Genomic DNA, 16,297 nt, shown 5'->3' with positions numbered 1-16,297 from the left:
AAGATGGATGCAATGGTATAGCTGTCACATGCCATGGAGAGGTTTTCATTGTATAAAACATGGAAGTGACAGGCAGAAAAGTGTCCTGGGAAATATTGGTAGTTCGGTTTGGGGTTGGTAATGAAAATGGAGCTGCTGTCGTAGTTGTAGGAATTGGGGAAGGGTCCATGCAGGAAAAAATTCCAGAGGCTCGGAGCCAGATGGTCATTGTTATAGAGGTTGCCCACTTATGTTTCTTGGAACATAAGGACACACTGTACTTGCAATCCATTGGAACTATGTTCCATAATACTTTACTATGAGGCTTTATGGCTGCCATAAAGAGGTGCAATGTGTGAGACATCAGGACTCATTAAGTTTCACCAACCATCCTAAATAATTTTAATTTACTAATTTAGCTCAGATCAAAAGATAAAGTTTGTAGCAGTCATAAATGTTGATCCATGCTAGTCAGCTAGTCACTATAACTCTGAGTTAATTTTACTGTTTGCAATGAATACTTCATCAGTAATTCTGATTAGGCCATCCCTAAAATAACTTTCTTCTCTTACTTCTGCTGACTCTACATCATTCAGGAACAAAGAAATATACAGTGATTAGATGTAGAACTACTAAGACAAACTGTGCCTTTTATTTATTAATGTATCTTAACCATTTAATTAGAAATACATTTCTATTCGATCTTAAAGGTTTTTCTTCCAATAAATTTGTAGCTGAAGGAAACAAAGCAATACAAACTCTTGTGCTAGATCGTTGAACCTAAAACTGTTACATTACAGTCTTCTTGGTACAATTGCTTGGAAAAATATCTATCCCTTTGTGACAGTATTACCCTTCTGATTTTTCCAGCAATCTTTAGTGGAAGGAGAAAATATTTTTTTACAAATGAGAGTCTAGGGTTGCAAAACATTTTTGTAAGACTCTCATAATGTCTACATTTTTCATCAGATTCTAACTGATTCTCTCTTTTCAGTCTGTTCTCAGTTCTCAAGGGGAGTTTATGCTATTTTTGGATTTTACGACAAGAAGTCAGTGAACACAATAACATCATTCTGTGGGACACTTCATGTCTCCTTCATCACACCGAGCTTTCCCCTGGACAGAAATCAGCAGTTTATCATTCAGATGCGACCAGACATCAAAGGACCTCTCCTGAGTCTGATAGAGTACTACAAGTGGGACAAGTTTGCCTACCTTTACGACAGTGATAGAGGTAATTCACTCATCTGCATTATTCACAAAGTCTATTATAACCTAGAAATGTGTGGTTGAGAAGAAATGATAAATTTATGTGGCAGGAGAGCGGGAGAGAGGGAAAAGGGAAAAAGGATGCAGCATTAGCGTCGATGGATCATTATCTTTTTAGGGAATACCAATAGTAAAGTTGACTACGTCACCCTGTTATTATATACAGGAAAATACTAACCCTATCAGAACAACAGAAAGGACACACAAGTTCAAAGTTCCAAACAAAAAATGGTCAAGAGACATGGATACCAATTTACAAAAATACGTTTTCTTTATTTTACTAGCAGATGAACCAGGAGGGCACTAGTCACTCATTTGATTATATAAAAGTGAATTAAAGTACAAATAGACAATAAACTGCGTGCTTCACAATAGGCTACACACACATACTAAAGGAAGAGAAACAAGCATACAATATACTTGCTCATACAACACAGAGGTCTGCATCCTGCTTTCATAAGTTTCTATCCTGCACCCAAAAGCTCCCGCTGAATTTTATACCATGTTCAGCTCTCTGCCCGCAGTGATCTTCTTTCCGACCGCTCCTGTTCCTGCAACCCCGCATTGTTTTCCACATAGGGCAAAAGCCATACAAACAGATAACGTGTACACAAATAATGTTTTATTTTATTTTAAATAATGTTTTATTGTAATTGCTATTATCAGACCGCGTGTGACATGATGCCCATCTGACTTCCCTGAGGTTGATTTCTTAACACATAAATTGACCATTTTCCAGTCCAAGTTTCACATCCTTTGATGACACAGTGTGTACATGATATGATCTGACATTCTTGTAAAGCTCCGCTGACTATAGCCTGTTCTAAATATTGGATAATTTGATGCACATGTTGCATGCACATTTCTGAGTTAGATTTTCTGTTTATTGTTATCAAAATGAAATTAATTGTAAAATAAAATAATAATTATTTAGTTTTTTTTTTTTTGCATTCATAATTAAATAATATAAAAATAGATTTTTCAGGCTTCTCTGACCACCCGCTCCTGCACACAACTCGTAGATGTACCATCTGCTACCACCTTCAACTCGTAAATTGAATCCCATGCCACAATAAATCTGATTGGGCCCGCGGGTCCTGCGGGAGTTCCACGGGAATGCAGACCTCTAGTGTGAAGAACAGGGGGGAGAGATGCTGATGACAAATCACCCTGCTATGATCAACTTAACACAAAAAACAAATGAAAATAGTTCTAATAGGTAAAAAATTAAGCGGTTTCCAAACCCAAGTCGATCTCAATGGCTCCAGACATGTACATTCAGAGAGGATGATTACCATTTTCTCTGCGAGTCCCAGAATGGCATTTTTAGAGCAAGTGTCAGGATTTTAAAAGAAAACTAGCAAAAACAAAAAAACAAAAAACAAAAACAAAGTAGAACCAAAACACCAAAACAAAACAAGAGCAAAACATGGCATAATAAAATGGTCAGATGCACTGTTCCCGTATAAACTTAGGTCTCATTTGAGTTAGAGTAGAGTGACTAAAGGAGTAATCATTAATATTACACAATATAAAACACACATAATAAAACCACTTGAATGATTAAAGGAAGACAGCTATCTATCCCATTACATCTACTTAAATCGTTTTTCTTTACTGTATGTCCAGTGGGACATCTTTCAGACCTATTAGGTGATCTGTTATTTTTCCCCATTGGATGAAACCATTTCTCTAGCATTTTCAAATAAACGTGAGTATAGTGTCTTGTTTAAAAATCTCAAAGTGTTAAAATGTGATGAGGGCTCCATATTGTGAAATGCTGGGGAGATTTGTTATGTAAGGTGGTGAGTAGAGTGGGTCTGGTTCTGCATAGTCGAATGACAGTAAATATGGAAGCGTGATGGAATCTGGACATTTAGCTAATGAGATGGAATTTCATTAACTAATACTCATGCTATATGTAAGCAAAAGCCATTTACAATATTTCCTGGTAAAGATAGGATTATGGCTGTGTGATTCAGAATTTTGGTAAGTTCCAAAAATTTTTGACTAATTAATTTCCATGACTTTTCCAATAACTTTTCAATTGCTTGTGATTTGGGTATGATGATTTTTTTTTTTTTTTTTATTTTATTTTTTTTATTGACCAACATAATCAAAACTCAGAACTGTTCACTTAGAATAATACAGAATAATTTAGAATAACTGGTTCAACTGATTCATTAAAAAGAACCAACACAAAAACATGATTCACTTACAAACTGTAATGTATGGGTCCTTCCCCTAACATCCAGTAGCGGTCACTAGGAGTTATGACTTTTATTTTGGAGTTGATTTTTCTGTTCTTGTCTCATCTTAGTTCATCATCACTTCCTGATTGTTTCCAGGTGCTTCTAGATTGTTTTATTTGTTCTGTGTGTATAAATAGCCCTTGTGTTCTCCCTGTCTCTTGTCTTGCATTGTTTGATATTTGGTGAGTTCTTTTTTGTTTCGCTCTTTGTTGTTTTGGTTTTCTTGATTATAAACAAAGTTCTGCGCTTGCGTTCTAAACTTATACTCGGCTGACCCTCATCATTGTTACACAAATCACTATGAATACGAGCAAGTTTTTACTCCACACAAGAGCAATATCTAGCCAATTAAAAAATGTATAAACTAGAAAAATTTATATTCACTTTAGAAATTTCCATGACTTTTCTATGATTTTAAGTCTGGAAAACAATTTTTAAGTGGCCTAAAACTATGATTGGTTTTCCTAACATACTGTAGTTTCATGGCAATTAGTAATGATTTGTACAATATGGTGAAATCGTTAGATATTGTATAAATTGGCTTTTGATGACTTTTATTCTCATAGAGACCAACCAATTAACGAACAGTATTTCAATGCGATGCAGTGCAGGCATCAAATTTAATTAGCCTCCAACCCAACACTTTATTTTGAGAAAGGAAATGTCTGTGAACAAATTTGGTAACTCGTTCCATATTTATAAATGCAACACAAATAACTGATATATGTTAATAATAACCTGTAATACACTAACCTTGTTTTGTTCCAGTCCAAACCCTGATGTTTTTCTTTCTTTTGTGGTACACAGAAGTTATTTATCTATGAAAATAATAGTTGGGTATAGGTTTGAGGTTTGGGTTGGGAGATAAACTTAGAAAATATTGTAGGAACACATTCAAAACCCTGATGTTTCTCTTTCCCTCCGTGGTACACACCAGAGATTTTTGTATTTAAGTTATGGTTAAGTTGGATTTGGTAAGAGGTTTGATTTTATGGTTAGGTTTAGGGGTTAAGCGAGCCAAGTCATATGATTTCTTATGATTTTGCCATCTTGTCCTGTTATTAAGACTTGTTATGAGTCTGGGTTGGGTTTCCATAACCGTGCGAAGACCATATTTAAATTCACCCAAAAATGAAAATTCTCTCATTATTTACTCACCTTCATGATATCCCAGGTGTGTAAGACTTACTTAATTAACACATTTGAAGAAAATTAGAAACATATCTTAGCTCAGTAGGTTCTGAAAATGCAAGTGAATGGTGATCCGATATTTGAAGCTCCAAATATCACAGACAGTCAGCATAAATGTCATCTATACGCCTCCAACTGTTAAATTAATGTCTTCTAAAGCGGTCGCTTTTGGTTTGAAAAATATCAGTATTTAAGTACTTTTTTTTAACTCTAAATCCTGCTTCTGGTCAGAAGCGGTACGGGCGTGTGACGTAATCGCATTGGCATTTGAAACACGCAAGAACTGAGGCACGTGCTTTCACAGCCGGAAGAGCAGCGCTGTTTACAAGTGAGGAGGAGGAACGCTGTACAGAATGTTTGTTGGTTTTGGTTTAGATCTGTATTTATCTGTTTCTTTACTCATAATGGTGCACTGTACTTTTTAACTATAATCCAACACTTCACGAGTGTTGAAGTGTGACGCATTTGTGTTCCCATGATAAGACGTAATCTCTCGTTCTCCATTCGGTTGAGACATCCAGGATAAGCACACAAACGCACCATTGTGAGTAAAGAAACAGATAAATACGGATCTAAACCAAAACTAACCAAGCTACTGTACAGCGTTTCTCCTCCTCACTTGTAAACAGCGCTGCTCTTCCGGCTGTGACTCACGTCCCTCAGTTCAAATGCCAATGCGATTACGTCACACACGCATACCGCTTCTGACTGGAGGCATAATTTAGAGTTAAAAAATAAACATTAAATACTGATCTTTTTCGTGCTAACTGTCTGTGATTTTTGGGGCTTCAAAAGACAAATCTCCTTTCAGTTGTACTTTAAGGACCTACTGAGCTATGATATTTTTCAAATTTTCTTCAAATGTGTTCTGGTGAAGAAAGAAAGTCATACACACCTGGGATATCATGAGGGTGAGTAAATAATGAGAGAATTTTCATTTTTGGGTGAACTATCCCTTTAAAGATGAGGGGTGTCATTTCTGTGCTACTTCAGCTACACCAAACAGAATTGCAATATGTTTATTTGAGAATCCCAACTGGGCTGGGCATAACAACATTGGCATAACAATGGAATGAGTTTGGCAGAGTTCGAAATTTGTTTGAAAACTTTTGAAAATGTTTGGTGCCTCTGATGGTGCAGAAATTACACACTTTGCCTTTAAGGCAATTATCGAGGGAGCATAGCCTGTGAAATGTTATGTCTATAATAAAAAGCAGATTTACTTTGGACCTTGGATTGAAGTGAGCCGGGACCTATAGGCTACAGCATTATTAAATGTTCCTTTTTTGTGATTGTTAGACCCACTGGCCTTGGTTTCTCAGCTTTCTATTTGCCTCAAGCTTGTCTGTCTTCCTCTCTCCCCCTCTTTTTCTCTCTCTCTTTCTGTCTCACTCTCTCTTTTCCTTCCATGTCACTCTACCCTTCTCGCTGTCTTTGATAGTTGTGGGGGTTGAGTGCTTTGTTGCGCCAATTATGTTGATGTGGCTCTCTAAGGATTGTGGTGTCAAGTCCTACATGAATGAACTGTGGACGGTTTTATTAACTGTGAGATTGCTACTTCTCTGTTATGAAAATCAGTATGCACACAATGTGTGTCATTTATAATTTATGTATATTAATTATATATGCATAACCCAATGTTCTCTTAAGATAAAACTTTGTGCTGGGTTTTGTGTATGTGTCTGTCTGTATATGTATGTATGAATGCCTTTGTGATTGTGTTTGCTTGTGCTGGAGGCTGAATGTACACTTTTTATTTCAGAATCCTGCGGTTTGCGTGGGAGTTTAAGCGTGTGCGTCAAGGTGCATATTTCATCATCTATTATTCTAATTAGGTCAGATCAACACTGTATTCCCATGGCAACCATTGTGCTGTGTATTTTATTAATGTGTCAGTGTTTCTAGAATGAGAGCAGCAGCAGCAGCGCACAGCGCCTATGGTCATATTGTATCCCATTGGTAATATCAAACATGAACGCAAACCTGACGCCATATCTGACTCCAGCACTTCATTTCTCCATTTGTGCATTTAAGGCTGCATATTGAGGGCACATAATGAGATGCACGTGGCATCTTAAATTTACATAATATCAGGGTCCAAAATTAAACAGGTGTGCTGAAGAAAAATACCTCTGAAAATGACAGTAGTGCCCCAGATATTAAAATGTAGAAGAACAGTGTTCTATTCTAAGCCTATCTAGCAGCCGTGGCCCGTGCATTTTAAGTCTAGGCCTTCAGTGCGATTCATACCATTAAGAAAACACAGTTTCACAATGAATAAGACACCGTATGCCTATCATACATTACGTGGCAGTCAACTAATAATACCAATTGAAATTTTTAAAACACGTCCACGCACAAAAGCCAGAACCAAGGAGGTCTAATACCAAGAAAAACTCTCTAATAATATTTGCGATTTAAATTTTGCTTGCAATAAATTTTGTTTCATCAGGGTACATGGTTACTTTTCAAAACTTGATCCAACACTGAATGCTCAAGCAGCCTAATTTACACTTAGAAAACTCCTGATGTTGCTATAACAATGCAAAAAGCACTTACCAATTTGCTTGAAGTGAAAATCAGTCCTCCTTTCCTGTTTAATTAATCGCACGATCATGCAGAACATCTTAGGTTTTAAAATCCATAAGGATCTCTTTCTCAATGGCAATAACAGCAGTGATGACAGCCGACTCGTCAGCAAGATCTCACACTCTTTGCTTTCAAATTACATACATCACTTAAAGCGTGATGGCCTGGACTGGGACATATCCTAAAGACCACACCCACCAAGTACAAATAAATCAATCTGATTGGCTGATGAATCTGACAATCTGTCTTTAGATGCCTATTCACTTACACTGTTCAGGAATTCTGTGGAAATTCTGAAGGTCTGAGGGGGTGGAGCTCAGACTCACGTGCTTGTAAGCATCGAGGAATAAATTCTGATCTGATACATTTTTAGTTTTTTTGCTATTCGTTTGTAGATTAAAGCGATTGAAAATACATAGGCAAAAAGGTCAATGAGAATGAAAGGATGAAAAAATATTTATTTATTAGGCATGTTACGGCAGCAGAGAAGGCTTTGCTGGCCCTGAGAAATCGCCACTGCTATCTAGTAATGGGTTTAGTACCTGTATCTGTCAGCTATCTGTATTCACTGTCTCAGAGTTATGTGTTGTTGAATGTGTTGCTAATGCGAAGCTTTTCATTAAAAGAACTAAAATTAGCCCTGAAAATACAAAATGTAAATTAATTGCTACAAACAACTCCAAAACTTAAAACAGCATTTGAATCAAAACCTCAGAGAGCTGTATAATCTAACATAGAGACTGACTGGACTGGACTAGACTTTTCTACAAATTATATTTTTGCAAGCATTTATTGTGCTATAATATTTTGTGCATAATTGAAAGCTGCTTTTGCATTTATTTTTGATTTGATTTTATAGTTATCAGCCAAATATATTCAGAATTTGTTTAAATTAATTGATTCAATTGATGTACTGAATACTGTATATGGACAACATGCCCCTGAAATTGATCTAGTTATTGCCCCTTAATAAAAAGTTAATTTATGACACTGCGTATTAAATACTTTCAGATGATTCTTTTGGACATGGTTTATAATTGTGATTAATAATCAGTGGAAGAACAATGAGCGGCATACATAGAATGTCATGTTTGCCTGGGGTATAAATAGTTCTTACTGAAGTGAAAATGTTTTTGATGCATTAATGAAGAGTTTTTCTCTCCATAACTCCAATATTTAGCACTGTAGCAGGAAACCAATTCATAATTAATAACCATGGAAAGGCTTTTATTTTTAAAACATAGAGAGTGGAAAAGAAAGTGACCGGTGGTCTGGGTAAATGTTGTTGCACTCATAGAATGTGTGTGAAGATTTAAGTTAGTTTTTTATTGAGTGGCATGGTTGTGTGATCTGGTGCCTTCTACGGAATGGTAAGCAAGTCATGGGTTGATGGTTGGCCCAGTTTAGTTGCTTTGGGCAAGACTGTTACTCTCTTTAGATACCTTCTTCATTACCAACCTGACTGGGATGCCAGCTTTGCTTTTGTGTTAAAAGCTGATAAGCACAAAGTGAATGCAGCTGAGGGTCAGTCACCCTGCCTGCTGCCCATGTGGATCTGGCTTGTTGCTGTCCATGGTGCTGGAGTACATGAGACAAGGGACTCAGAACGACAGTGACACACACATACACACACACACACACACACACACACACACACACACACACACACACAAAGGGCCTGACCTCACAAGTGCTCTCTAGTGCCTGTTGGTGTTGTGGTGTCATAGGGACAGGTGTATATGATGGGCATATGGTATTAGAACAATAAATTATAAACAATTATGCTTACATTTGGAAAACATACTATGGAGACGTGCATCTTGTTCTATGTTATTGTTAAAGTAGCTCAACTGGAGGTTATGGTTTGATTCACAGGGAACACACAAATTGATAAAATGAACCTTGTATGTGCATAATGCATAATGTAAAAATATAAATGTACATGACTAACAAAATCTCTCCGTCACTGATAGCAGTCATAGAAGCAGTTTTTTGTTTTAACTTAATAGGGTACTAAAACACTCACTGCTTCTCATCTCCTTTTCCTTTACCATCTCCATGTTGTGGTTTGCTTTGTTCTAAAGTGTTGTTTCTTATATAATCAATAAAGGATTGGCTGGGTACAGAGTCTAATTTCCCTCATTTTGAGACTCATCCATAACCTCTACATAACTGGGAAGGCTAATTAAATCAACCTAACACCTCTGATGGTCTACTGAGATCCAACTGCATTGTACTCATAGAGAGACAGTGAGATTATGCAATATAGATTACATCACATATCAGCCAGGGAGTCACCACACACACACACACACACACAAATACAGTGCATCCGGAAAGTATTCACAGCGCTTCACTTTTTCCACATTTTGTTAAGTTACAGCCTTATTCCAAAATGGATTAAATTCATTATTTTCCTCAAAATTCTACAAAGAATACCCCATAATGACAATGTGAAAGAAGTTTGTTTAAAATCTTTGCAAATTTATTAAAAATACAAAACGAAAAAAAATTACATGTACATAAGTATTCACAGCCTTTGCCATGACACTCAAAATTGAGCTCAGGTGCATCCTGTTTCCACTGATAATCCTTGAGATGAACTTGATTGGAGTCCACCTGTGGTAAATTCAGTTGATTGGACATGATTTGGAAAGGCACACACCTGTCTATATAAGGTCCCACAGTTAACAGTGCATGTCAGAGCACAAACCAAGCCATGAAGTCCAAGGAATTGTCTGTAGACCTCCGAGACAGGATTGTATCGAGGCACAGATCTGGGGAAGGGTACAGAAAAATTTCTGCAGCATTGAAGTTCCCAATGAGCACAGTGGCCTCCATCATCCATAAATGGAAGAAGTTTGGAACCACCAGGACTCTTTCTAGAGCTGGCCGCCCGGCCAAACTGAGCGATCGGGGGAGAAGGGCCTTAGTCAGGGAGGTGACCAAGAACCCAATGGTCACTCTGACAGAGCTCCAGCATTTCTCTGTGGAGAGAGGAGAACCTTCCAGTAGAACAACCATCTCTGCAGCACTCCACCAATCAGGCAGTAAGCCACTCCTCAGTAAAAGTCACTTGACAGCCCACATGGAGTTTACCAAAAGGCACCTGAAGGCACCTATGAGAAACAAAATTCTCTGGTCTGATGAAACAAAGATTGAACTCTTTGGCCTGAATGGCAAGCATCATGTCTGGAGGAAACCAGGCACCGCTCATCACCTGGCCAATACCATCCCTACAGTGAAGCATGGTGGTGGCAGCATCATGCTGTGGGATGTTTTTCAGCGGCAGGAACTGGGAGACTAGTCAGGATCGAGGGAAAGATGAATGCAGCAATGTACAGAGACATCCTTGATGAAAACCTGCTCCAGAGCACTCTGGACCTCAGACTGGGGCGAAGGTTCATCTTCCAACAGGACAACGACCCTAAGCACACAGCCAAGATAACAAAGGAGTGGCTCCGGGACAGCTCTGTGAATGTCCTTGAGTGGCCCAGCCAGAGCCCAGACTTGAACCCGATTGAACATCTCTGGAGAGATCTGAAAATGGCTGTGCACTGACGCTCCTCATCCAACCTGATGGAGCTTGAGAGGTCCTGCAAAGAAGAATGGGAGAAACTACCCAAAAATAGGTGTGCCAAGCGTGTAGCATTATACTCAAAAAGACTTGAGGCTGTAATTGGTGCCAAAGGTGCTTCAACAAAGTATTGAGCAAAGGCTGTGAATACTTATGTACATGTGATTTTTTTTTTCTTTTTTTTTTTTTTCTTTTTTCCTTTTAATAAGTTTGCAAAGATTTCAAACAAACTTCTTTCACGTTGTCATTATGGGGTATTGTTTGTAGAATTTTGAGGAAAATAATGAATTTAATCCATTTTGGAATAAGGCTGTAACATAACAAAATGTGGGAAAAGTGAAGTGCTGTGAATACTTTCCAGATGCACTGTAGACCAGCTCCTAGACCACTACCACTATTATGTGTCAAGGTTTCAGAGTAGCACTTACAGGTGCATCTCAATAAATTAGAATGTCGTGGAAAAGTTCATTTATTTCAGTAATTCAACTCAAATTGTGAAACTCATGTATTAAATAAATTCAATGCACACAGACTGAAGTAGTTTAAGTCTTTGGTTCTTTTAATTGTGATGATTTTGGCTCACATTTAACAAAAACCCACCAATTCACTATCTCAAAAAATTAGAATACATCATAAGACCAATAAAAAAAACATTTTTAGTGAATTGTTGGCCTTCTGGAAAGTATGTTCATTTACTGTTTATGTACTCAATACTTGGTAGGGGCTCCTATTGCTTTAATTACTGCCTCAATTTGGCGTGGCATGGAGGTGATCAGTTTGTGGCACTGCTGAGGTGGTATGGAAGCCCAGGTTACTTTGACAGTGGCCTTCAGCTCATCTGCATTTTTTGGTCTCTTGTTTCTCATTTTCCTCTTGACAATACCCCACAGATTCTCTATGGGGTTCAGGTCTGGTGAGTTTGCTGGCCAGTCAAACACACCAACACCATGGTCATTTAACCAACTTTTGGTGCTTTTGGCAGTGTGGGCAGGTGCCAAATCCTGCTGGAAAATGAAATCAGCATCTTTAAAAAGCTGGTCAGCAGAAGGAAGCATGAAGTGCTCAAAAATGTCTTGGTAAATGGGTGCAGTGACTTTGGTTTTCAAAAAACACAATGGACCAACACCAGCAGATGACATTGCACCCCAAATCATCACAGACTGTGGAAACTTAACACTGGACTTCAAGCAACTTGGGCTATGAGCTTCTCCACCCTTCCTCCAGACTCTAGGACCTTGGTTTCCAAATGAAATACAAAACTTGCTCTCATCTGAAAAGAGGACTTTGGACCACTGGGCAACAGTCCAGTTCTTCTTCTCCTTAGCCCAGGTAAGACGCCTCTGACGTTGTCTGTGGTTCAGGAGTGGCTTAACAAGAGGAATACGACAACTGTAGCCAAATTCCTTGACACGTCTGTGTGTGGTGGCTCTTGATGCCTTGACCCCAGCCTCAGTCCATTCCTTGTGAAGTTCACCCAAATTCTTGAATCGATTTTGCTTGACAATCATAAGGCTGCGGTTCTCTTGGTTGGTTCTCTTGGTCTTTTTCTTCCACACTTTTTCCTTCCACTCAACTTTCTGTTAACATGCTTGGATACAGCATTCTGTGAACAGCCAGCTTCTTTGGCAATGAATGTTTGTGGCTTACCCTCCTTGTGAAGGGTGTCAATGATTGTCTTCTGGACAACTGTCAGATCAGCAGTCTTCCCCATGATTGTGTAGCCTAGTGAACCAAACTGAGAGACCATTTTGAAGGCTCAGGAAACCTTTGCAGGTGTTTTGAGTTGATTAGCTGATTGGCATGTCACCATATTCTAATTTGTTGAGATAGTGAATTGGTGGGTTTTTGTTAAATGTGAGCCAAAATCATCACAATTAAAAGAACCAAAGACTTAAACTACTTCAGTCTGTGTGCATTGAATTTATTTAATACACGAGTTTCACAATTTGAGTTGAATTACTGAAATAAATGAACTTTTCCACGACATTCTAATTTATTGAGATGCACCTGTATGTATCAAGATTATGGGGTGTCAAATGTAAAACATTGCATGCCACAAATACATTACCTGTCTTTTTTTCCAGGTTCTGTTTAAACAAGTATTTAAATGTTGTGATTTTCAAATATCATTTTTTTTTTTTTTATGTAGATTTAGGGGTGAAAAAAACTTGCTTTTGACTATTGTCATAAAGTCTGGTCCAGTTTGTTTATTCTGGCCAAAAACCCTCTAAGACAGGAAAGGTTTGTCTGACTGACATTAAAAGTGACCAACCAGAATTCATTTTGTTCTTGTTGCGGTGGTTGTTCTCTTAGACTTTGTAATAATAATAAGCTAAATAAAGGATATCTTGTTTCTATGTAGTAGTTATCTTTACTTGCTCTTAAGCACCTAAACAAATGTTAGATTTTATGCCACTAACCTGGAAAACTTTGGCAAATTCTGTGATTAGTTCTACTTCAAATGCTGATTGTATGTATCTGGTACCTTGAAAACACAGCTTGCACCACCTGACTCTCGGAAGTTGTGTTTCATATAGGAACTGCCGCTTTTAGTCAGCACTTGACTGTAGGTGGTTGGAAGACGTGCTGTCTGAAGCTGAGACTAAGTTGTTATTTACTTTTAAGTAATAATTTGAGTAATAAGACCACTTTGGGGAACTTAGATATTTTACTGCACTCTTTTACAATGTTTGGCAGTGTTATCTCTGTTTTGTCAGCAAGAACAGCAATAACAATAGCATGTTTGCTTCTGTAGTAGCTGTTCAGCTAGGCCTGCTTACAAGGTGCTGACATAAACAGAAAATCTACTGAATAAAGTTTCCACTGCCTGGTTATATTTACAGTACATGAATCACATGGATTTAGCATTGTCAGGTCTCTTTTGAAATTAAAGTGGTACTGTTTTATTTACCCTTGTTTAATGGCTGCATTAGTCCTTATTATGTCACCCACATCAGGCTTTCCTAGATTCGGAAGTGATTGGAGTATGCCGGAATAATAATAACATAAGTGCTACTCTCTTATTTCCTCTTTAGTCTTTATTAAGTGATCCACAACACGTTTTTCCTAAAATTGGAGAGTGCTGGAGTAACAATGAATTCCAATGCCATCATCTCATTTGCCTTGCAGGCAACAATTACTATAAAGTCAATGCTAATGGCCCTCACTAGCGAGCTTTTAACCACTTACAGTATATCCAATAATATCTTTAAGCCTTGATCCTCAAGTCTCTAAGACACACACTGACAAATGTTAAACATGGGACCCCTCTGTTCCTTGCACTCCCTAAGATTTCCACCATTTACCCATGATTAATTTAACAGAGCAACAAAAATTCCTCACAAATACAGTGATTCATATTCTTAATCATCCAATACACATATCAAGCATTGGAATATTCACTCACTTTGACATGTACTTATTTATGAACATGTAGCTGTTGTGTCGTCATGCTTAATCGATTGTTTCAGTTGTTTACCTCCTCTTTGACTGGCGGAAATGAAAATGCCAAGTTTAGATTTTTATTATCTGTATCAAATCCTTTATAGAGAATTAATAAGGAGAGAACTGCAAGCCCAGAATGGTTTTGAAGCACTGTAAATGGTTTAAGAAAAGGAAAAACATTACTAAATAAAAACAATCTGAAGACAAATAATGTGTAACTTATTATCTGTAGTGCACAGATAAAAGACCCTAGAAATAGAACAAATTTTAAAAAGAATAAAAAAAAGAATATGCTAGGTCCAAAAACTGGGGAATTTATCAGTGCAGAGAAACACCACAAGAACCTAATTCATTTTTGCGTATTTCGTCACTGAAGAAAATAAATGTACCTGAACCATTTCTGGCTTGTTAGTGACTTAATTTCACTTTTGGATATTTAGAAAGATAATTCTAATAATTAAGATTTAGAATATATGCCTTTGTCCCATTGAAAACACATTTCATGATGTAGAAAAACATACTGAGGACAATCCTAGAAATAATTTCAATATCATCCTATATCCCCAAACCATTTTTTATTTATTTTTTCTCATTATCAGGACTTACCACACTCCAAGTTGTGCTGGACACAGCGGCAGAGAAGAAATGGCAGGTGACTGCCATCAATGTGGGTAACATGAAGGATGAGAGAAAGGATGAGGCATATCGCTCACTCTTTCAGGACCTGGAAACCAAGAAGGAGCGGCGGGTCATCCTTGACTGTGAGCAGGACAAGGTTAAAGACATAATGGAACAGGTACAGAGGTCAAACACATGCACAAAATTCAGTTGAATACTTATTTTCTAAAATATTTTGACTAGGGCTGGGTAAAAATACAGATTTTCCAATTAATCACAATCTTCATTTGAACGATCCCAATATTGATTCTTAAAATCCCAAGATTGATCTTTTACTCTATGTGCAACCCTCTACAATTTTGCGCTATGCAACAAAAAATGTCAGTGGCCACTGGCTAGTAAATATTCTGATTTCACCTGCCAGTGATTGAGTGGTACAGGGGCGTAGAAGTTGAGCACTGAGATCCTTTCACTGCGTTTTGAGAGTTAAAGTTTGGATTGACTCGTTCTGTGTAATGTGTCTAAAGACAAGATCCATGCAATCCATTTGTCACTGAATATCTGTCTTAATACCCTTTATGTTCTTTAAATAAATAAATAAAAAAACATTTCATTATATGAAATGTGTATATACAGTGTATATACAGTTGCAATCAAAATTATTCAACCCCCCCAAGACAGTAAGGATTTACAAAGGTAAGCTTTTCTGATGACCCAGAATTTTGAAACTTTACATCTATATCAGTTGAGTGACACATTCAAAGTCATAGTGTGAATATATAACCTAATATTTCTAAATAGCAGGATTTTTTTTAAAATACAGCCATGTCATAATTATTCAACCCTTACTGCATGTAGCTGTTTCTTAAATATGTAAGGCTACACAAGTAATTGTTTTAAAACACAATTAAGTCATCAATTTGCAATGGCAGATAGTGTTGTAAGCAAAAATGAATGTCTATGCAAAAAATGCAATTAAAAATCTCAAAAGCTAATAGAGGAGATTATTTCATTACACAAGAAAGGTCATGGCTAAAAGTACATTTCCAAGGCACTTCAATTTCCAAAAGTCAAAATTGGCAGCACCATTCATACATTTTTTAAATATGGCACAACAGCAACCTTCTTGGGGTGTGGAAGAAAGCAAAACTTCAAGTGAAATGTTGACCTGAATATTCAAGAAGTAATTAGGAAAGACCTGTGGAGTCCTGGAAGAAAGTTTTATAGACGTATGACACTAAACTGAAAATGAGTTTTAGACCCATGGGTCAGCAGTACGTCTGGAGTAAGATGACAAGGTGATGACAAGAACGACACCATTGCCACAGTCAAGCATGGAGGTGGGTCAGTCCTGTTATGGGGGTGTTTTGCAGCTGCA

The 16,297-nt window shown here is 37.5% G+C and overlaps 1 protein-coding gene across 7 annotated transcripts in view; it reads left to right on the top strand.

Annotated features, from left to right (window-relative positions):
• The window catches only part of LOC127418054 (glutamate receptor 2-like), a 52,479-nt gene that overhangs the window by 16,583 nt on the left and 19,599 nt on the right, over positions 1-16,297 (top strand). For all 7 annotated transcript variants that reach the window (XR_007893359.1, XM_051658394.1, XM_051658391.1 and 4 more), the window contains exons 3-4: positions 974-1,213; positions 14,901-15,097. Coding sequence is in view for 6 of the 7 variants with exons in the window: in XM_051658394.1 (XP_051514354.1) it covers positions 974-1,213; positions 14,901-15,097 (437 nt within the window). In the remaining variant the exon portion in view is untranslated. The remainder of the gene's footprint in view (positions 1-973; positions 1,214-14,900; positions 15,098-16,297) is intronic.

Source organism: Myxocyprinus asiaticus, chromosome 27 (assembly GCF_019703515.2).
Source record: "Myxocyprinus asiaticus isolate MX2 ecotype Aquarium Trade chromosome 27, UBuf_Myxa_2, whole genome shotgun sequence".
NCBI classification, from domain to species: Eukaryota; Metazoa; Chordata; class Actinopteri; order Cypriniformes; family Catostomidae; genus Myxocyprinus; species Myxocyprinus asiaticus.
Note: the sequence above shows the minus strand (reverse complement) of the source record. Positions and strands in the feature narration are given on the sequence as shown.